Consider the following 19,534-nt stretch of genomic DNA (forward strand, 5'->3'; position numbering starts at 1 on the left):
GGTGCCAGCATGGGCCTCTGCCCCAAGATGCCAGGGTGGGCACCCTCCTGGGCAGCCGTGTGAATGCAGGGCAGCTGTGCCCATCCTGCCAGCAGCAGCAGAACCTGGCCCGCTGCCCCTGCCAGCTGTGCTCTGCTCGGAGCAGTGCCCAGCCTGTGGCCTCTATGCCCAGGCAGCATCCAGCAGCCTCTGCACAGCCCTGCCACAGCAGTTCGCTTCTGAAATCTATCCGAGAACACAGGACTAATAAATTAGAAGGCAGCAGCCTTTGCAAGTCTGGCATCTCCTGCCCAGCGCCCGCCTGCCAGCCACGGGCCTGCTGGCCCAGCCTCTCCCGGGCCATGCTGGTGCTGCTGGGCTACGCAGCTGCTCCCACGCTGCCCAGCCAGTCTGCTTCTCTCCCGCTCCAGGAGACGCTACCCCAGGCGGATGCGGAAAGTGGCAATTTCCATGGGGTCCAGGCGGATGTTGGTGCTGTTGGAGGTTGTGCCCAGCGGGTACATCAAAGTCAGTGAAGTGGGCTGCAGGGAGCCCAGCTCTAGCCCCTGGAACAGACTGCCCAGGGCCAGCTAGGGAGAGAGGAGGGAGAAGGGTGGGTGGCCTGGAAAAGTGGGATGTGGTGCCTGGCAGCACAGCACCATGCACAGGGCAACCCCACACGCACTGTGCCAGCAGCCAGTTCACAGGCCTCCCATAGCACCCAGGGCACCACGCTGACCCAGCCCAGCCCAGGCTCTGCCCTTCCTCACTAAGGGATGCAGGACTCGTGGAAGGCTCCAGACCCACTTTGTGAGAAACCAACATCCTCCAGCTTTGCCTGGGCAAGGCACAGAACAGGGCTGCATGCTGCACCATGGGATTCTTGACCAGCCACAGGTTCTGGTGCTGGGCGAGTTGGGGCCACCTCCAGCCTCCGTCCTGGCTTGGCATGAGTACGGGATGCAGGAGGCAGGCCTAGCACCAGACATGCCGGGGGCCCCAGTCTAGCTCTGACCCAGCAGTAGGTGGAGGTGGCAGCCCGGTCTTACCTTTCCCTGGCTGGTGGTGCAGTTAAACCCCAGGTTCTTGGCCTCCAGGCTGCAGTCAAAGCCTTTGCGGTGCAGGATCAGGGCTGCCTCAGCTGAGGGTAGTGAGTCATCCTGCCGGGGAAACAGGGTGTGAGGTGCAATGCTGGGGACAGTGGGTGCGATACCCCCCCGGAGAGTCCTGCCCAAGCCATGCCCACCTCGCTTGCGGGGCGCAGCTCACCTCTGCCTGCAGCATCCGCAGGTTAAGGATGTGAAAGTCGCAGGGGAGGGTGGTGGAAAGGGGCATGAAGGAGTGCAGGGCTGGTGGGGCCGGCTTCTCCTGGGCCACAGGCATGACCAGGGCCTCAGCATTCAGGTGCATGGAGGTGATGTGGCTCAGCAGGGAGGGGAAGCTGATCGGGCGGCCATCCTGCACCTGCCAAAGAGCACGTGGGTCAGCACAGGCCAGGGGAGCAGCAGGGCCAGGCAGAGCCTGGACAGGGCCCATGGGACCTCCCGCTCCTTGCAGCCTCTTCAGCAGCGCCCAGAGAATAGGCACGTGCCAGCATAGGGCACTCAGAGCTGCACCCACCCAGGCTTGACCCCCTCCCCAGCACCCAAACACAGAGGGCAGCTGCTGGCTGGGCAGCCTGCACCAGACCCCAGCTAGCCGATGGTCAGACTATGGGCCTGCTACAGGGCCTGGCTAGGCTAGTTGCTAGCAGCTAGTGCACGAGACAGGGAGAGACAGTGGGGCCAGGCCGGCTGTTACCTCTGGGCTGCCAGTCCTGGTGCCGGGGAAGCCCAAGGCTTTAAACACGGAGGCCAGTTTGGAAAAGAAGCTGGAGCTCTGAACGGGTGACATGGCGCATGCATAGAGAGCAGCAAGGGGACGGGACAAAAACACGGTGATTCCGAGGGCAGCGTGGCTCTGCACCCCATCTGAGGGACAAACCCCACTCCATGGTCCCACCCTCCCCACACCCCCGTGTTCCAGGCACAGCACGACCCTGTGCAGTGCCAGCACGATGGCCGGACGGCCATGGGGCAGGAGGGGAGGAGACCCTGCATCCATCTCATGCGTGGCTTTCTGCAGACACCTCCACCCTGCTCCATCCCAAGGCAGGGCTGGGCTCTCTGGGCGAGCGGCACTGCACCCGACCCCCGTCCTGTGGCCTCACAGCCCATGCACCTTGTTGGCAGTGGCACGGTGCTCCAGGAGGAGGCGGAACCGGTTGCAGGTGCGCTTGTTGTCCTTTAGCCCTTGGCCCAGGCCCCGGTTGTCATCCTGCATGAGGCGCCGGTCCAGGATCACCTCCAGCTGACCTGCAGAGAGCAGGTCCCAGTGCCCTGGGCTTTAACAGGAGCCATCCACCTCTGCTGCCACAGATGGAAATGCTCCCACAGGACTGGGGGCAGCTGGGGAGCCCCCAGAGACAGCAGCACCATGGCACCCTGTGCCCAGCCCACAGCACCCTTCTCCCCAGCATCCCATGCCAAGGGCAGCCCCAGTTCTGCAGCAGGCCCCCCGAGGCACAGCCCCGCAGCCCCAGCTCACCACTGCTGAGGCTGGAGACCCCCAGGGCCTGGGCTGTGTGCAGCGTCAGGCGGCTCTGCATGTCCTGAATGTAGGCCATGGCGGGCATGGGGTAAAAGTTGGCCTGCAGTGGCAGCTTCCGCTGGTACCTGCGGGGCTGGATCTGCCGAGGGAAAGAGGTCAGCAGCTGGAGGTGGCTCCCGCGGTGGCCAGTGCCAGGTGGCAGGGCACTGTCCCCCTGTGGGCAGCTGCTGTCCCTCCCCAAGCTGTCGGATACCTGGAAGCCATTGAGGTCTGTGAAGAAGGCGTCATCGCTCTCGATGTCAGTGCTGAAGCGCAGGGCCAGCTCCTTGTTGATGTGGTCACGGATGTCCACCAGGCAAGACACGTCCAGGGACAGGCCCTCCACCCCTGCAGGCAGGCAGTGAGGGGCTGGGCCTCACAGGCAGCATTGCCCAGCACCCCTGGGCCAGTGACCTTCCTGGCACAGCCTCGCACTGTCTCACCTGGCACATTGTAAAGCCGCACCACGGTCTGGACATGCTGGTAGTAGCTGACAACCTCTGAGAAGAGGGGTCCCTCCGTCACCCGCACTACTGGGGGGTCCTTGGGGGCGTAGGGCTGTGGGGGAAGGAAGGCTGCGCTGAGGCTGCTGCCTGCAGGACTGTTAGATGGCCGTGGGCACGGCTGCCAGCTGGCTCGCAGAGGTGGTGCCTGTACCTTGGCCTCGCCGTCAGGCAGAAAGAGGTAGGCTCCGCTTTTGTCCTTGGAGGTCCTGGTGCCGTAGACGAGAAACTCACTGCTCACCCTCTGCTCCCGCTCCTCCCCAGCTCGGCGGATGCTCTGTGGGGTGTGGGCCAGCACAGCGGTGAGCACGTCTTGCATGAGGCAGTGCTGTGTCCCCCTCCCCTCCTTGACCCCCACACCACCCATCAGACCCCTGCACTCGCCTGCAGCAAGCCTGAGCGTCCCGAGAAGCAGGCCTGCAGGTGCTGGTTCTCCAGGCAGAAGTCTTCGGCAGTGGCCGGGAAGACGTGCACGGGTACAGCCTCCTGCTTGCGCACGGCCAAGTCCTGGCCATGCAGGTACAGGCGCACGGAGGACTTCAGCGCACCATGGCTGTTGAAGGACTTATGCAGCTGCAGCACACGCAGCCCCAACGCAGGCAGGCGGGCCAGGACAGATACCTGCGGACAGCATGGAGACCTGAGCCAGCCTCTCCGCAGGAGAGCAGTCAGCACGTGGGGATCTGCTGGCTGTCGTCAGGGCAAAGACCCCGGCTCGGCACTTCTGGGGCTTCTGCTCAGGGGGGATGTGCACATGGGCCTGGGGGTTCACAAGCAGCAGGAGCTTGTGTTGTGGTGTGGGAACACTTGTTGCCACAGAGAAGGGCTCACAGGGTGTTCTGGCCATGGGGCGAGGGCGGGAGGCTGGCACACATGGGCTGAGCAAGCTGAGGATGGGGGCAGGCAGTGGCACTGGGGCACCCCATACCTGGTAGATGTCAGGCACCGTGTCAGTGGCGGAGCCCCAGTGCGCACTGAGCTGGGAAGGCAGTGGCTGCCCCTCCTCGGAGAGCACACGCACGTGTGGGGAGTCCACCAGCACCGGCACGACGCTCAGGCGCTCCTGCTCCAGCGGGTTGAACACCACCAGGTACCTGCGGGGTGGGGTCACACAGGGATGGTGACCCCAGCCCCATGGCATCCTGTGTGCCCCATGCCCCACACCATCCACGGGTCCCATGCACCCACCCACTGCTTCACAGAGTCCCAGGTACCCCCCTCACTGCCCCTCTACAGCCACACAAGCCCCAAGAGCAAGGCAGGCAGCCCCTACCGGGGCGAGGCGTCCAGTTTGACCACTGTTCTCTCTGGGAGGGAGTCCTGGTTGGGGCGCGTGTCATCCTGGGGAGAGAAGCGGTCAGAGGTGGGGTGTGCCCACCACCCCTGCCAGCCTGGCCCAGGGACACAGGCACAGGCTGGGACCCTTTCCCTGGGCCCCCATCCAGCACCGAATGGGCAGGCAGGGCTGTGCTCCCTGGGGGGATGAGGATAGCTGCCCCAGCATGGCCCAGTGTGCTGGGGTGCGGGAAGCCAAGGGGCAGGGTGCTGCTCACCGTGCTGAGGAAGGGTGCAGCAGGGTCATGGCGGTAGGTGTCCTTGTCCCCCAGCACGAGGTAATGCGCAGCATTGATGATGACGCGCTTGAGGTTCGTGAGGGAGTGGAGCAGCCTGGGGCACAGGCAGAGTGAGCCACCCAGGACTGTCCCCCATTTTCTCTCAGCATCCCCCCAACATCCCTCACCTCCTCCAAGGAGAGGGCCCCCACAGGACCCCCCACGCCCAACCACGGTCCCAGCCCTGTGCCCACCAGCCCCCATCCAAGACAGGCCCCTCAGGGCTGCACCCCAGCCCCCCGCACGCACCGGACTCCATAGTCAACTGCCACAGCCTCCTTGGCGGTGCCGGTGATGGCATCGTGGTGCTGGAAGAGGCCCAGGTTGCGACGGGCATTGCTCAGCAGGGCGTAGTCAGAGAGCGGGTACCTGCCATCAGCACCAGCACGGCGGGCGTGGGCGAGCGCCAGGCTGTACAGGATCTCTGCCCCCCTGTGCAGGGACAGAGTCACCGAGGGTCCCTGTCCTGGCGCCCCAAAGCTCCGGGCCCAGCAGTGCCAGGACGGAGGACAGAGGGGGAGCAGCCAGCCCAGTCCGCACGCTCTCCATGCACATGGGCCTGGCCTCAGGGAGAGCAGGTGGGGGCACGTGCTGCCCTGGGGCTGGGCGAGGGTTTGGCACTGCCTGGGCCGCGCCTGGGCCACCCCCAGCACGTTGGCAGCTGGGCACAGACCGGGGGACTGCCAGGGCTCCCAGGTGCTGCCCGGCCAACCCTCGCCTGTGCCCCCCCTGCACACAACCCCTGCCCCGGGGCCCAGCCCACTCCCCCTCACCGGAGGTGGGCCTCCAGCACCCGGTCCAGGCTCTTGTAGAAAGGGCGGGAGGTGTAGTAGCCTGTCCAGTAGTGATCCTCCCGGTCCGCATAGGAGAAGAAATCCCCGCTCAGCACTGGGAACCCGGGCGGCTTCATCCCCGGCACGATGCCCACCTTCTTGTACAGGGCGTCAAAGTAGTCAGAGAGCGTCCCAAACTGCGCCTGCAGGATGGCACGCACAGCCCTGAGTGCAATGGCGAGATGCCATGGCTCCCACCAGCCTTCCCAGCACTGCCCACCCTCCAACTGGGCTCTGTGGGTGGCCTCCCCACAACCTCTGTCTGTGGGGCCCTGCTCACCCCAGCCCCCTGTGTTGCCCCGGACCTCCCTGCACATACTTGGACGTGGAGGTTGGGTCGGGAGTTGAGAAAGTCAAAGATGCGCTGGTAGTTGAGGAACTGGGCATCCCACTCTTGTGGCTTGTCATAGCGGAAATCGTCTCCCAGGGGCACCAGCAGCACCTTGCTGCGGTACAGCTTGGACTTCTTGCGGTACTGGTCCAGCAGCAGCTGGGCTCTGCCGTGGGGGAACAGGGAGTGAGGCTGGCTCCCAGACAGGGCCATGGGGCTCAGAGCCACTTGCCCCCGCAGCACTCACCGCTCCGCCACGTTGGCATCGGTGATAGCTCGGGGAGGCACCTTCCATGGGCAGTTGATCCGGCCACCCGGCAGCCGCTTGAAGTCAAACTGGCAGCAGATCTTGGGGTCTGGCCCACAAGTGTGGGGCACATCATAGCTGTAGAAGGGCATCATGTGGCAGAAGATGTCGGTGCTGGCGTCTGGATCTGTGGGACCAAGGACAGATGAGCATCAGCAATGGCTCTCCCTTGCCTATCCCTGAGCAGGGGGGCCCATGGGCACATGGGCATGGGGATGGCTGCTCGGGTAGAGCAGACCTGGCACACAAGCTCACCCACTTGGAGCACAGAGAGTACAGCAGCCTCCCCTGGAGGCAGCTGGGGAGTCACCCTGGGGCTGTCCCTCAGGGCAAAACCACTGCAGGGCAGAGACACTGCACCTGGTGCTCAGCTTGCCATCCCCACAGGAAAGTGCTTGGTAGCTGTTCCCTGCTGCCACCCACCCTGGTCCCCTTTGCGGTCACCTCCCAGCAGCCCCTACCCCATGTCTGTCTCCACATGAACTCCAGGTTCTGGGTGGCAGCAAAGTGCTTCTTGATGGCGTAGTGCACACGCTGGATGAGCATGCCCGTCAGGTTGGAGCGCTTCAGCAGGTAGGGCATGGTGGAGCTGTGCCCAAAGGGGTCGACAGCCCAGCCCGACCGGGGCGTCACACCTGGAGGCACAGAGACCTGTCAGCCCCGCACTGGGCCCAGCAGCATTGCCTGTGAGGAGGCTCCTGCCAGGGATGTGGGTGCCTGCCAGCGCATCAAGCAGCCCCCCATCTAGCACTCTGCCCCTCCTGCCTGGCATCCCGCCCAGCTCTCACCAATGTTCTTCTCCAGCCACTGGTGCCCCTCGATCAGCTGGTCGATCATGGCAAAGTAGTGGGAATTGGCCTCATCCGGCATTACCCAGCCACCCGTCACCATCTCCAGCTGCCCGTTGCCAACCAGCCTGCAAGGGGACACACAAGATATGATCAGCTCCGGGCAGAGCCCTGCGGTGAGCTCTGTGTCCATGGCAGAGCCTTCTCCTGCCTTGGAGCCACCTGGGTCCCACCCGCAGCCTCCGCAACCCCTGGCTGCCATGCCCCACTGCCCACCCCGTCCCCATGCGGACAGACATCCCTCCACAGCACCACACTGGCCAAGGCCCCAGCCAGAGCCCATCCCCACACAGGCCAATGCCCTCCGCTGTGTCCTGCAGCCCGTGTTCCCTCTGTCCTCCAGTCCCGCCCTCTGGGGGAGGGGGGCTGACCAGGGGGCCCTCTCCCACCAAACAATCCTGCTTTCCAGGTTACCCACCCCACTGACAGTACCCTAGGCCTTGCAAGGCGCTGGCACTGCTCAGGCTCTGCAGCAGTGCTCACATGCTCAGGGTTACAGCGACGAGAGGGAGTTCCCCAGCCCCATGAGCACAGGCAGCAGTGCAGGGCAAGACCTGCCTCCCACAGCCCCTCAGGACCCCAGTGCTGGCAGCACCCTGGCTCTCACTCCATACTGCTGTGGTTTTGACACCTCATGGCACTGAGAGGTTGCTGGCAGTGCAAGGCACCCCACAGTGAGCAGTGTGAAGCCCACAGCCGCTGCACTGCAGCCACAGCAGCTGCCTTCTCCCTAGGGCCCTTCCCTCACACACTCCATGCTCACAGCTGGCAACTCCCACAGCACCCTGCCTCCAGGCAGGGACTGCACCGGGCAGTCCTACCTCCGCACCGCAGCCCGCTTCTGGGCGCTGATGTTGTCCCACCACTTGGAAAAGAAGGAGATCTCGGACCAGATGAAGCGCCGGCGCGGGTCCTCCTGCATCTTTAGCACCATGCTGTTGAGGATGTGCTGTGTCTGGTCATAGTAGTACTTGTCGAAGGTCTTGATCCAGCCTGCCAGCGCAGGTGGGGAGGTCACTGCGCGGGGCCCAGCCCTTCTCTGCCAGCGGTGTGGGGCAGCAGTGGCTGGGCTAGCCCTTCCCCTCCCCTGCCCACCTTCGCCTGCTGCTCACCTGGGTCGTTGTGGGAGTGGGGGACCACAAACACCTGCAGGGGCTCAGTGTCCCACTCATTAGGCTCATAGGTGATATCGAAGCCCTGCTTCCACACGCCGCCATCCTGGTTGTCAAAGGGCAGCAGGGAGTACACGGCCAGCATCTGCCGGGTAGGAGACAGGGCTCAGGGCCAACACCAGATTGAGACCCCCAACAGAGTAGGGCCAGGACCCCATGGATGCCCTGGTATGGACCCCCTCGCACTAGTGGAGATGGGCCCTGAGCCTCTGGGCCGAGATGCCGGCCCCTCACCTGCAGGTCTGGGCTCTGGCCCTTGCCCCCCAGGGCAAACTGGCAGTCCTGTGGGGAGACGGAGAGGAAGCTCGGGCGACTCTCAGGGGGCAGCACCCAGGAGCCATTGGGTGTGTGGTGGGGCAGCGCTGGCTGCCCCTCTGCATGGGCTGTCAGCTCCAGCACTGAGTCCTTTATGTGGCTGATGATCTCGTGGTTCTCCTCCAGCAGCTGCTCCAGCTGCTCAATGCGGTTCTGCAGCACTGAGATCTGACTCTGGGGACACAGACACCATGGTGAGAGCCTCCGGTGCCCTTTGCCAGGTGGGTCCTGGCGCCCACGTGCACTGACACCAGCAGGGAACAAGCCCCGGCCCTGGCAACCGAAAGGCCTCAGGCTGTGCCGGCTGGCCCCGAGCAGGCCTGGCCCTGGCCCCCTCACCCGCTCTGCCATCCCCACAGCCCCACCGCTCACCCTGGGGAAGTTGCCCCCGCTCTGGTGGCGCGTGGGGTCGTGCTGCACCCGGTCCAGCATCAAGTAGAGGGAGAAAACAGCCACGCAGAAGATGGCAGCTCCACACACTGTCACCTGCTTCTTCAGCTTCATCCCGGAGAGCCACAGGGACAGACCTGCATCAGGACAGAGCGGTTTCGGTGCCCCTGCCAGCCCAGCCACAGGGCCGGGGCCAAGGACAGGACAGGTACAGGGGCAGGAACAGAATGGGACGCCGGGAGACACGGGACAGGACAGGCCCAGGGGGCACAGGACAGGATGGGACAGGAGGGGACAGTGCCTCCTGCCCTGCGCCCTCGACCCGGGCTGAGCCCTGTCGCGGGACCTGGGGTCGGGCAGCGCAGCCCGGTGCCCCCATACCCTGCGCCCACCCCTTGCCTACCTGCCCAACCTGCCCACCGCCTGCCCACCGTCGTCCCTCACCGCGACCCCCCCGCTATCCTCCTCCTCGCCCCCGCCGCGTCCTACTTCGCTTAATCCGGCGCCGGGTCTTTATAGCCCGGGCTGGAGCTGCACGGGCCCAGGGGCGCCTCGGGCCCGGCCCGCCGCGGGGCTGGCGCGGGGGGGCCGAGGCCAGGGCCGGGGCCGGGGAGGGCCGCGGCGGCCCCGCCGGCCCCGCTGAGCCGGGTAGCCCGGGGCCTCTGCGCCACGGCCCGGCGCGGCGCGGGGAGGGAAGGGGAGCGGCCCAGGCCGGGCCGGGGAGGGCCAGGGAAGGCCGGGGAGGGCCGGGGCCGCCCACTGCGGGACGGCTCCGGGGGCGCGGCCGCTCCGCTCTTACCCTGGGCGGCTCCGCGGCCCGTCCCGGCTCCTCACATCGCCCGCCCCGGGCCCACCGGCTGCCGCGGCCGGGCTGGGCCAGGCCCCGCCCGCCGCCCCGCCCGCCCGGCCCCGGGCCCGGCCCCGGCCCCGGCCCTGCCGGGAGGCGGCTCCGCCGGGCAGCGCAGCGGGGCGGCCGCCGGGGCGGGCCCGACCCGACCCGGCCCGGCCGGGACCCCCGAGCTCCCGGGGACGGCCCCGCCACCCCCACCTGGCCCCGGGAGCAGGCCCGGGCATCCCCCAGCAGCCCCGGGGCAGACCCGGTCAACGCTTCGTAGCCCCGGGGATGCACCCGGACATGCCTGGCCTCCCATAGCCCCGGGGCTGGGTCAAGGTGCTGGTGTCCTGTCCCGGTGCACCCTGTCCCGGGCGCGTGTCCCCCCGTAGCCCCCACAGATGCGGTGCTGCAGAGCTCATTTGTTTATTATACAGGATCAAGCCCGGCAGGAGCTATGGGTGCCATGTCCCCGGGGTGCACGGGAGCCCCCTGCCCTGGGCCAGGGTGGGGGCACAGCCCAGTCCGGCTGCCCCGCAGCACCTGCTTCCCAGGCAGGCCCTGCCCGAGGGATGGATGCTGCTGGCGGGATGGATCCGGGGCACACGGTGCTGTCCTGATTGGGGGCGGCGGGGCACTGCCCTCGGCCGGTGGTCCCCCTCACCGGTGCCTCTTGCGGATGGTGATGAGGTCCTGGTGGATGGTGCTGAAGCTGGGCCGCTTGTGGGGCTCATACTCCCAGCACTGCTGCATCAGCCGGTACACCTCCTCAGGGCACTGCTCGGGGGGGTCCAGCCGCACACCTGGGGGGTGGCAGGGATGGGGACACAGCAGCCCAGGCCACCGGCCCCTCTGTCCCCCCAGCCCCATCCTGCCCGTCCCATGGGCATGGCTCCACCCCAGACCCACAGTGCGGGGCCCATGACCCCACAGTGGCCCTTGAGAGCCAGACCCCGGCTGCGTCCCTTACCCTGCTCCACCGCCTCTCGCGTCTGCTGGTTGCTGAGGTTGGCGTAGGGGACGGCACCCAGGCTGAAGGCTTCCCACAGCAGGATGCCGAAGCTCCAGACATCGCTCTCCGAGCTGTATCGGCCTGGGGACATGGGGTGGGATGGATGCTGGCAGCTGGGGACACCCATAGCACCACTGCCCTGGCTGTGCTCGTGCTCACGAAGACTGGGGTGCCCCAGCTCTCTCTGCCTCCCTCCCCAGGACCAGGCACATGGGAGCAGGACAGTGTGCCCTGGACTCCTGGCTCCCAGCTGTGCCACAGGGCCACCAGGCTGTGCCCGGCTGCATCCCATACCATAATTGAGTGCTTCAGGCGCCGTCCACTTGACAGGGATCTGCTTCATCCCCCCCGTGGAGGCGTAGATGCCATCCTCCTCCTCCCGTGACATCCCAAAGTCGCTGATCTTCAGGGCATTCTTCTCCGTCACCAGGCAGTTGCGAGCGGCCAAGTCCCTGGGACGTCCCAGAGCTGTCAGCCATGCATCTGGCCATCCCCAGGGACCTCTGTCTGGCACAGGATGGGGTGCAGCGAGGGCTCTGGGGTTCACCCTGCGCTGCCCAGTGCCCGTCTGCACTGCCAGAGCCCACCTGTGGATGCAGTGCTTGCTCTCCAGGTACTCCATGCCAGCAGCAGCGTTCTCAGTCATCTTGATCAGCTCCTTCACCCGCAGGTGCGGCCCCTCATTGCGCAGGAAGCTCAGAAAGTCCCCCCCTGCACCCAGGATTGTGGAGCTGGCGGGCAGCTGCCTTGGCATGCCGTGGCGAGCTTGCACATGCATGCACCGGCTGCCCCTGCGGCGCAAGGGCTGCAGGATGGGGCTGCTCACCCTGCACCAGCTCCATGACTATGTAAATGGGCTGCTTCTGGGTGCAGACGCCGATGAGCCGGACAATGTTAGGGTGGTTGTACTGTTTGAGGATCCTGTGCGGACAAGGAAGGGCACCATGAGTGCATGGGGAGCCTGGCTGTCCCAGGCACAAGGCACCTCTGTGCTGTCCCCAGGACGCTCTGCCCAGCTGGCCTGGGGACACCACCCTCAGCACAAGGATGCTGCAGTCCCAGTGGGGTCTAAACAGCCCCAAGTCCTGAGGATGGACAGACAGTCTGGGACAAGTGACGGATGCACAGACCTGGCTTCCTGCAGGAACCTGGCCTTGAGTTCAGGCGGGAGGGTTTCCCGGCAGGATTTCACAGCAACGGGGGTGTTATCAGCACGCAGCCGGCCGCTGAATACCTCCCCAAAGTTACCCTGCCGAAAGACACGGGTGCACCGGCCCAGCTTGCCGCAGCAGCTTGCCGCAGCGTGGCCCAAGGCAATCCCTGCCCTCCCACAGACCCTGCACAGGCAGGGACCAGAGCACTCTGACTCACCCGGCCGATGCGCTCCCCCAGCAGCACGTCCTCGTGGTTAAGCACCCATTTGTCCTGCAGCGAGCAGACACTGAAGGCGGTGAGCTGTCCCCCAGCCTGCCCCAGGCCCACATCCACCTGCCCCTGCAGCTCCCTCTCAAGCAGCCCTGGAGGGGGGTTCCCAGCCCTCAGGCCCCCCCAGCAGGCTGGAGAAGCGTGCTTGGGGCTCCCAGTCCCGCCATGGGCAGGAGAAGGGGACGGGCAGGGTTGCCCCGTGCTCAGGGGACTCGTCCCCCTCCCCACTGCCTGCCATCACCTTGGGCACGGCCCTGGCCAGGATGATCCCGCTCTTCCGGGTGATGGGCTGCTTGCTCTGCAGGAGGTGCTCGATGAGCAGCGGTATGGTGGGGAAGCCCTCCCCCTCCAGCCGGTACATGTTCTGTGGGGAGGGGAGGCTGAGGATCTTTCCTGCACACACACATGGGTGTGCTCACGCATGCTGGGGTGCATGGCTGTGCACATGTGGATGAGTGTGCATGCACGCACATGGTGCAGGACATGCATGCACACCGGGCAGAGCAAGCATGCACAAGTAGGCATTCACGTGCACGATGCAGGGCTCACACCCCACACTCCACACGTGGCCTGTGCAAGGACGGGTGCACACAACTCATACTGTACACACACGTCCTGTGCACTCACACCAGGGGCCCCATGACTGCAGACCCAGGGCCTGCGCAGGGCCACCCCCAGCCGTTCTCCCTGCCTGTGGTCACTCACGTCAGCAGCCTGGATGATGAAGTGCCGGAGCTGCCCATCCCACAGCACACTGAGCACGTACTCCTGCTTGCCCTGGCTCTCCCGCACCAGGAAGTCCCCACTGCAGCTCAGTAGCTCCTGTACTTCTACGCGCGGGATGGCCCCGTGGTACCAGACCTGCTGGCACAGCGGCTTCTGCACCTCCGGGATCAGGGGCATGGGGGGTGGCAGCTGGATGGAGATTGGGGTGAGCCCAGCTGTGCCCCCGGGTTGTGCCAGAGGTGGGGGCAGCAGCGGTGCCTGGAAGCTGTGCCCAGGGCAGGGTGCAGCAGGCAGGGGCGAGCAGAGGCTGGAGGGGCTGGAGCACAGAGGGGAGGGGGCTGTGGGGGCAGAGAGGAGAGGGCAGGGGATGCTGAGGGCAGGGAGGCTCGGCAAGGCAGTTGGCTGGGAGGGCAGGGTGGGCAGAGGTGCCTGGGGACTCACCGAGTACTTGGGGCTGAAGATGCCTGAGATGTGGTTCTTGAGGGTCTCCAGTGTGGTGGCCCTGCTCCGCTCCTGCTCCTGGGGAGAGACATGAGCTGTGTGCTGGCTGGGGGGTGACTCGAGCCCGGCATGCCCCGTCCCTGCAGCTCCCGGGGCACAGTGGGGCAGGACTCACCACAGAGGAGACCGACTGCCGGTCCTCCTGCAGAGGCAGGGCAGGAAGGGGGTCCCCGGCACCCAGCTCTGCCAGCTTCCCGGCCAGCAGGTCCCGCTGCGCCTGCAGCTTGGCCTGGGTGCAGAGGCAGCCCTCGAGCTGCTGCTGCGCCTCCTGCAGCCCCTGCCGCTTGCCCAGCAAGTGCACCCTGAGGACACGACAGAGCGGTCAGCCTCCACCACCCCTGGCCCCTCGCCCCCTGCCTGCCACACCTCACCGCTCCCCGAGGCTCTGGCCCTGCTCTGCATCCCGGATCTCCGCCTGCAGCTCCTGCACCCGCTGCTCCTTGCTGCTCGCGACCTCCATGGCGGCCACCAGCTCCTCCTTGACCGATGTCAGGCTGCAAAAGACACAGGTGCTGGATGGCGCTGAGCCATGCTGCTTGTGGCGGTGACCCCTGCCTGCAGCCCGGCTCCACTCACGAGTGCTGGACACTCTCCACGGTCAGTTCGTTCAGCTGCAGCTCCCCCGGTGCCAGGCTCTCCGTCTCCTCCAGCAAGCTCTCATCAAAGGACACGGCCGGCGGCAACTCGGAGCCATACCTGTGGGCATTCAGCATGGCTCTGCCTCCCGCCTGCCCTGTGCCAGCACTGGCACCCATGGCCAGCAGGGCTGTGCCTGGCAGAGAGGCTGCAGCTGTGTGGGGCCGTACCTGTGGCTCTGGATGAAGCCGCTGTACTCCGTGGCCGGCTCGATGGCCTGGATCGCGCTGGCAATTTCCCGGTGCACAGCCAGCACGTCCTCCTGCACCAGGCTGCTGATGGTGTAGTACTCTCTGAGGATCTCCTTCCTGTGGGGACATGGGTGCTGGGGGCTGCTGGGCTCCTGTGCCCCCAGCCCAGGGCCCTTGTGGCCAGGTGCCACCACCCCTGCCCCAGCCCTGGTGTCCAGTCCCCACATGCCGCATGGCGCTGCAGGGCATCACCGTGAGGGCTGCGGCGTGAGGGGCAGGGGGTGTGCGGGGCAGGGAAGATGCACATGGCTGGCGGAGCTCTGGCAGGAGGAGGGAGCACTGCTGGTTCTCAGGGGCCATGGGGGTGCCCAGGGATGGACAACGGGGCGCGGGACAGGCAGTGGGGCATGGGGCAGGCAGGGCTCTTACAGGACGAGGACCATCTCCTGCTGCAGGCTGTAAAGGGACTGGTGGAGGCTGGGCAGTGCCCGTTGGTAGTGGTGGTGGTGGTGGAGCGTGGCCGCCTGCACGGCCAGCACGTACTGGTTGTGCAGGGCATAGAGCTTCCAGAGGCTGCGCACGTACTTCTCCTTCGCCTTGTCCCGCTCCTTGTCTGGGTGGAGAGGCCGCGGAAAACACCCACCGCTGCCACCATGGCACCGGTCCCAGTGCTACACCACATCCTCCCAAGCAGCCGGTGAGGGGCACAGGCACCCAGCAAGGCTGGGGCAGGGGCCAAGGGAGGTGACAGGGCTGGGAGGGGGTCCCAGGGCAGGCAGGGGGGCCGGGGCAGTCACAGACCTCCCCCAGGGATGCTCCCAACCCGCAGCACAGTGTCCCAAAGCTGTAACTTGCAGGAGTTGGGCCCGGCTCCCCCGGGGCCAGGCTAAGCTCTCCCCGTGCCGCCTGCCCCCAGACCCCCCACCCAGTGCAGGCTGCACTGGGGGTCCCACAGGGCACTGGATGCTCCGGCCATCCCTGACCCATGAGGGGAGCTGGAGGGGACACAGCGGGATGGGGACGGGGAGGCGGGGGGCTGGGCTGGCAGGCACCTTTGCTGGCCTCCTGATACTTGCGCTTGGCCTGGGCACTGTCGCGTGCCAGGCTGCGGTACTGCGCCTTCAGCTTCTCCATCTCCTGCTGCGTGATCTGGGGAGGCAGATGCTGTCAGGGGAGCGGGGCCGGGCTGTGCCCCCCGCTCCACCCACCAGGACCCACGTACCCGGGCATACTCCTGGCTGAGATGCTGCCACTGCTCGCTGAAGGCCTTGCGCAGCTGCTGCTTGTCGCGGATGAGCAGGCTCAGCTTGGCCAGCGGCCCTGCCGCCAGCTCCTCTGCGTGCTGCCGCAGGATCTGGCTCAGCGTCTCTGTCCGGCTCGCCAGTACCCACCAGGACTGCAGGGATGGGTTGTCAGGGACAGTGTGGGAATGGCTGCCCCCAGTACCACACCGCACCGGGCTCTGTGGGGTGCACTCCTGCACCAGGGTGTCCCTACCTCCCCGATCTGTCCACCGTGGTCACCAGTGCGGAGCTGCCCAGGGCCCTCCTGCTTCTCCAGCTGAGAGAACATGTGGTGCAGCATTCCCGCATACTCCCGGTCACTCTTGGCGCGCTGTGTCATCCACTTCTTCATGAGCTCCAGGAGGCGCAGCTCGCTGTCCTGCAGCCGCAGTAGTGCGCTGTGCCCCTGCGGGCACCACAGGTCTGGCCCAAAGCCCATGGCACCGCCGTCTCCAGCAGGAGGAGGCTGTGGAGCATCAGGAGAGCCTGAGCCACGACTGCTGCCCCGTGCCCCGCGCTGCCCTCACCGGTGGCTGGGGTCATTTGCATCTCACACCCTCCCACCCCATCGCCCTGTCACCGGGACGTGGTGCCTGGGCTGGCTGGTGGTGAGGGGCACAGTTCTCCCTGCCCCATGCAATCTGCCTTGCAAAGCGCATTCAAAGCAGGCGGGAGGGCTGAGTGCGCCCCAAGCTCCGCAGCAGCTGGGGCCCGTGGAGATGGTGCCAGGGAGGAGGAAGTGTGGGGTCAAAAACAGCAGCGTCACCTCTGCCGTGCACACGGGTCTGCTCCCCAAGGGCAGTGCAGCTGTAACCCTGCCCAGGTGCAGCCCTATTCTGCCCATTGGCATGGTCACCCCTGTGCCTGTGGCAGGGGTGGCTGGGCAAACCGGGACAGGGGAGGTCCCAGGGGGCAGGGCACAGGCGGGGAGCCGGCAGGAAGGGGATGGGGCAACGAGCCCCAGAGGAAGGTGCCGAGCCTGGACGCATCCCGGCATCCAGGACTCTAGCGTGGCTGTTGAGAGCCAAACTGGTCCCAACCGTGATCCTGGGGTGCCCTGCCCCATGGCAAAGGCACAGCAGGAGCAGGAGGTGCTGGAGCACGTCTCTGTGCAGGGCAGGACATCCCCTGGCACAGCCCTTGACCCCACAGAAGGCCAGGGCTGAGACACCCCCCCCAGCCCCACAAAAGGGTCCCCTGTCCCTGCCAGTGCCCCACTGGGCCACAGCCCCTCTAACCTGTGTGTGCTGCGAGGTCCCTGCCGTGGGGCTGGCGCTGGTGTCCTCCCAGGGTCAGGGCCGGCGCAGTCTGGACCTGGTGCAGCTCCCGCTCCTGAGGAGGAACAGGAAACCCAGTGCTGACCATACAGCCATTGCGAGATTTCCTGTGCTTCCTCCCCTCCCTGCTAGTCCCCGTGCTTGGGGCTGACGCCGGCACACAGCGCCGCCATAGCTGGGCAGCCCCCAGCCCCGCTGCCCCTCCCAGCTGCCTCAAATGAAGGCCTGGTGCTGGCAGAATCTGGCCCTGCAGGAGCCCAGGGCTCTTCCTCGTCCTGGCTGTTGTCCATCACCCCTGCAGAGCCTGAACTCAGCCCCATCCCCACAGGGGTTTCACCTAGCAAAGCCCCTTCAGCCATGCCTGGTCCTGCCTGTCCCCCAGCCCCTCTCTGTGCTGCAGAGACTGCAGGGACTAGGGCAGTACCCAGGGGGATCCCCAGGGCTCCAAGCAGCCCTGCTGAAGGAGGACCATCCCGTCACCACCCCTGAGCCTGGCCCTTGTGACCGTGAAAGGCCACAGGACAGAGCATCCACCGCATGGGCAGCCATGGAGTCATGCCCCAGCTCTTGTCGCCAGCCCATGCCCACACAGCCAGGACCCCGCTCCCTGCGGCAGCCCCAGGCACTTCCCCGCTCCAAGTGCTCCACTGGTGCCACGGTGAGACCGCTCAGCCCTGGCAGCCGCCACTGGTGCCACTGCCTCCACCCAGTGCCGCTGCACGTCCCCGCCGCTGGCGCAGCCCGGCTTGGCTCTCTGCTTGGCTCAGCCTGGCAACCTCTTGGGTGGTTTGTGCTGAGCCCCCTGTCCTGTGCCTGGCAGGGAGGCCCTGGCCCCAGAGGGGTGTCATGGTCACCTGCAGGACACAAGCGAGCTGATTCCACTTTTAGAGGAAGTTGGGGGGAAAAGTGTGTCAGATGGGAGTTTTGCTGACGCACCTTCTCACAGCTGAGCAATGCCTGGGTCATCACGCCAAGGAGCAGCACAATGGCACGGCATGGAACAGCATGGCACAGCCAGGGGCTGCCACAGTGCCCCAGCCACAGACCCCAAGCGGCACTCCAGCTGTACTGAGTGAGACAAATCCCCACTCAGAGTCACCATGGCCCCCCCTCTAGGCAAGAGGAGCCCAGTTAACAGCCTATTTGCTGCTTGCCCAGATGAGCAATTCGAGAGCTGCCACATGCTGCCGGGGTCTCCAGTTGCCTACCAGCTGGTCACCCTGTAACCAGCCCTGGTCCCCAAGGGGTCCTGCCTGCAGCAGGGGGCCCTTCCTGCCCATCCCCACAGAGTCCTGCCTGCTGGGGAGGGCTCCGCTTTCCCTGTGCCCTATTCAGCCACACCAAGCACTGAGTGCTGCTGACACTCCCTGGCACCACCAGTGTCAGGATCCTGGAAACAGTAATTTTCATGGCACGTTTGAGGGTGACAGCAGCTCTGCTAGCACCAGCACTGCAGCTGCCCCAACCCGCAGCAGATACCAACCTGTCTCCAGCCCCCTCTGCCCCGGCCCTGGAGCCTGCCCAGGAATAGTTTTGTTTTCTGCCTGAGCTGCAGGTCCCACTGGTAGCGGCCACAGGCCCCACCGGTTCCAGAGAGACTTGCAGCATTGTCTCAAGCTTAGCAAGTGTTTCGCAAGCCAGGCCGAGGGGCTGCTTGTCCCTAACCCCAGCATCCTCCAGCACCCCCTGGCACCTCACAGGCAGCACTGGTTCCCTGCCTGCACTGGACTGCACCAGGGACACCGGGCACCTCTGGTGGGAGGTATCCGAGCCTGGGGGCTAGGGGGCCGCCTGCCCCCCCCCCCCGCAGTGCTGGGCCAGTCAGGACTGTGCTGCAAGGCTCCGAATGCAACAGTGAGTGCAGAAGCTCCTGTTCCCTGGAAGCCACAACCACTGCCTGCAGCAAGAAGGTTGCTGTTAGCCACACCACAGATCACCCAGTTTCACATCCTCTGTCCAGCCTCCTGCAGCCTGCAGAGCCTGGTGGGGCTACGGCCTCTGCCTGCTCCCCTGGCGGCAGCTGTCGCTGCAGCACCCTATGGCCGCAGCCCACCTGCAGCACCCACCTGTCCATGCATGGCCTGCGAGCTGCCAGCTCTGGTCCACACAGCCCTCGGCAGAGGGCCAGCAGGGACCTGTCCCCACCCTGGCTTCATGAAAAAAGGAAGAGAGAGCGGGCCGAGAAGTGCCGGCCGTCGCCTGGACGCCACGGGGAACTCGCTCCTACCACAGGAAGCCACCACAGCCACAGATGGGGGCAGCGAGGCCGAGGGGCTCTGCAGAGAGGAGCAGCTTCTGCGAGTGAGCGCAGCCCTGACAAACCCTCCTGGGGGGCTGGGACCCTGCGAGGGACTCGGTGGGGCTGGGGTGGGCTCTGCCTGGAGCTTGGCCACAGCATGAGCAGGTCCCAGGTCCAGCCTGGCCATCCCCACCCCCAGGGCTGCCCCGTGGGCATTGTGCTCCGGCTGCAGGGTGGTGCTGGACACGGGCTGCAGCGTGCGAGCTCGGTGGGACCCCAGGCTGCAGTGGAGGGGCTCAAGCCCTGCGCTGTGGGAAATGTGTGCAAGTTCCCCAGGCTTTTGCCCCCCACCCCTACTACACCGCATCCGGTTCCCAAATTAGCTTCTCTCGCTGTGGGTTCCTGATAAGCAGCTGCTTCCCATCGCTCAGGTGAAGGGGCTGGTCCCTGCCCAGGTGCCAAGTCCCCACCACATCCCCAAACAGCAGCCCCT

The 19,534-nt window shown here is 66.1% G+C and overlaps 2 protein-coding genes across 9 annotated transcripts; both read right to left on the reverse strand.

Moving 5' to 3' along the window:
• Window positions 1–35: 35 nt before the first annotated feature.
• On the reverse strand, window positions 36–9,853 carry MAN2A2 (mannosidase alpha class 2A member 2). 4 transcript variants are annotated; one of them, XM_069798777.1, is made up of 24 exons: window positions 9,719–9,853; window positions 8,902–9,056; window positions 8,449–8,496; window positions 8,155–8,299; window positions 7,864–8,035; window positions 6,983–7,110; window positions 6,656–6,829; window positions 6,135–6,321; window positions 5,876–6,053; window positions 5,497–5,699; window positions 4,973–5,155; window positions 4,664–4,778; window positions 4,384–4,451; window positions 4,039–4,204; window positions 3,495–3,731; window positions 3,265–3,387; window positions 3,051–3,165; window positions 2,822–2,955; window positions 2,566–2,707; window positions 2,200–2,333; window positions 1,780–1,857; window positions 1,249–1,443; window positions 1,029–1,142; window positions 36–569 (listed from the first exon to the last, which is right to left on the reverse strand). In XM_069798777.1, exons 2-24 carry the CDS (start codon window positions 9,031–9,033, stop codon window positions 417–419), a joined length of 3,324 nt encoding a protein of 1,107 aa, XP_069654878.1. In that variant the 5' UTR covers window positions 9,034–9,056; window positions 9,719–9,853; the 3' UTR covers window positions 36–416. The 4 variants fall into 4 exon arrangements, with proteins under 4 accessions (XP_069654878.1, XP_069654876.1, XP_069654875.1 ...); XM_069798775.1 differs by having other exon boundaries at window positions 1,029–1,139; window positions 8,449–8,703; XM_069798774.1 differs by having other exon boundaries at window positions 8,449–8,703.
• Window positions 9,854–10,161: 308 nt separating this feature from the next.
• Window positions 10,162–16,899, reverse strand: FES (FES proto-oncogene, tyrosine kinase). 5 transcript variants are annotated; one of them, XM_069798780.1, is made up of 19 exons: window positions 16,764–16,899; window positions 15,740–15,991; window positions 15,465–15,638; window positions 15,295–15,391; window positions 14,672–14,855; window positions 14,222–14,359; window positions 13,992–14,111; window positions 13,787–13,909; window positions 13,531–13,717; window positions 13,356–13,433; window positions 12,894–13,103; window positions 12,430–12,552; window positions 12,135–12,188; window positions 11,894–12,012; window positions 11,590–11,684; window positions 11,351–11,474; window positions 11,058–11,215; window positions 10,722–10,844; window positions 10,162–10,554 (listed from the first exon to the last, which is right to left on the reverse strand). In XM_069798780.1, the coding sequence occupies exons 2-19, from the start codon at window positions 15,962–15,964 to the stop codon at window positions 10,412–10,414; spliced, it is 2,475 nt and encodes an 824-aa protein (XP_069654881.1). In that variant the 5' UTR covers window positions 15,965–15,991; window positions 16,764–16,899; the 3' UTR covers window positions 10,162–10,411. The 5 variants fall into 5 exon arrangements, with proteins under 5 accessions (XP_069654881.1, XP_069654880.1, XP_069654879.1 ...); XM_069798779.1 differs by having other exon boundaries at window positions 10,162–10,844; window positions 12,894–13,049; XM_069798778.1 differs by having other exon boundaries at window positions 10,162–10,844.
• Between the last annotated feature and the right edge of the window lie 2,635 nt (window positions 16,900–19,534).

Source organism: Haliaeetus albicilla, chromosome 12, assembly GCF_947461875.1.
Source record: "Haliaeetus albicilla chromosome 12, bHalAlb1.1, whole genome shotgun sequence".
In the NCBI taxonomy this organism is placed as follows: Eukaryota; Metazoa; Chordata; class Aves; order Accipitriformes; family Accipitridae; genus Haliaeetus; species Haliaeetus albicilla.

What these genes read in the sequence shown, in the direction of transcription:
- MAN2A2 (XM_069798774.1), bottom strand. Translation starts at nt 9,033, where the DNA reads ATGAAGCTGAAGAAGCAGGTGACAGTGTGTGGAGCTGCCATCTTCTGC. An exon ending in GCGGGGGCAACTTCCCCAGG is followed by an intron (nt 8,704 to 8,901) that starts GTGAGCGGTGGG and finishes CTGTGTCCCCAG; the next exon opens with AGTCAGATCTCAGTGCTGCA. An exon ending in AAACTGGACGCCTCGCCCCG is followed by an intron (nt 4,205 to 4,383) that starts GTAGGGGCTGCC and finishes CCCACCCCGCAG; the next exon opens with GTACCTGGTGGTGTTCAACC.
- FES (XM_069798778.1), bottom strand. Translation starts at nt 15,964, where the DNA reads ATGGGCTTTGGGCCAGACCTGTGGTGCCCGCAGGGGCACAGCGCACTA. An exon ending in ACGGTGGACAGATCGGGGAG is followed by an intron (nt 15,639 to 15,739) that starts GTAGGGACACCC and finishes CCATCCCTGCAG; the next exon opens with TCCTGGTGGGTACTGGCGAG. An exon ending in GGCAGTCGGTCTCCTCTGTG is followed by an intron (nt 13,434 to 13,530) that starts GTGAGTCCTGCC and finishes GTCTCTCCCCAG; the next exon opens with GAGCAGGAGCGGAGCAGGGC.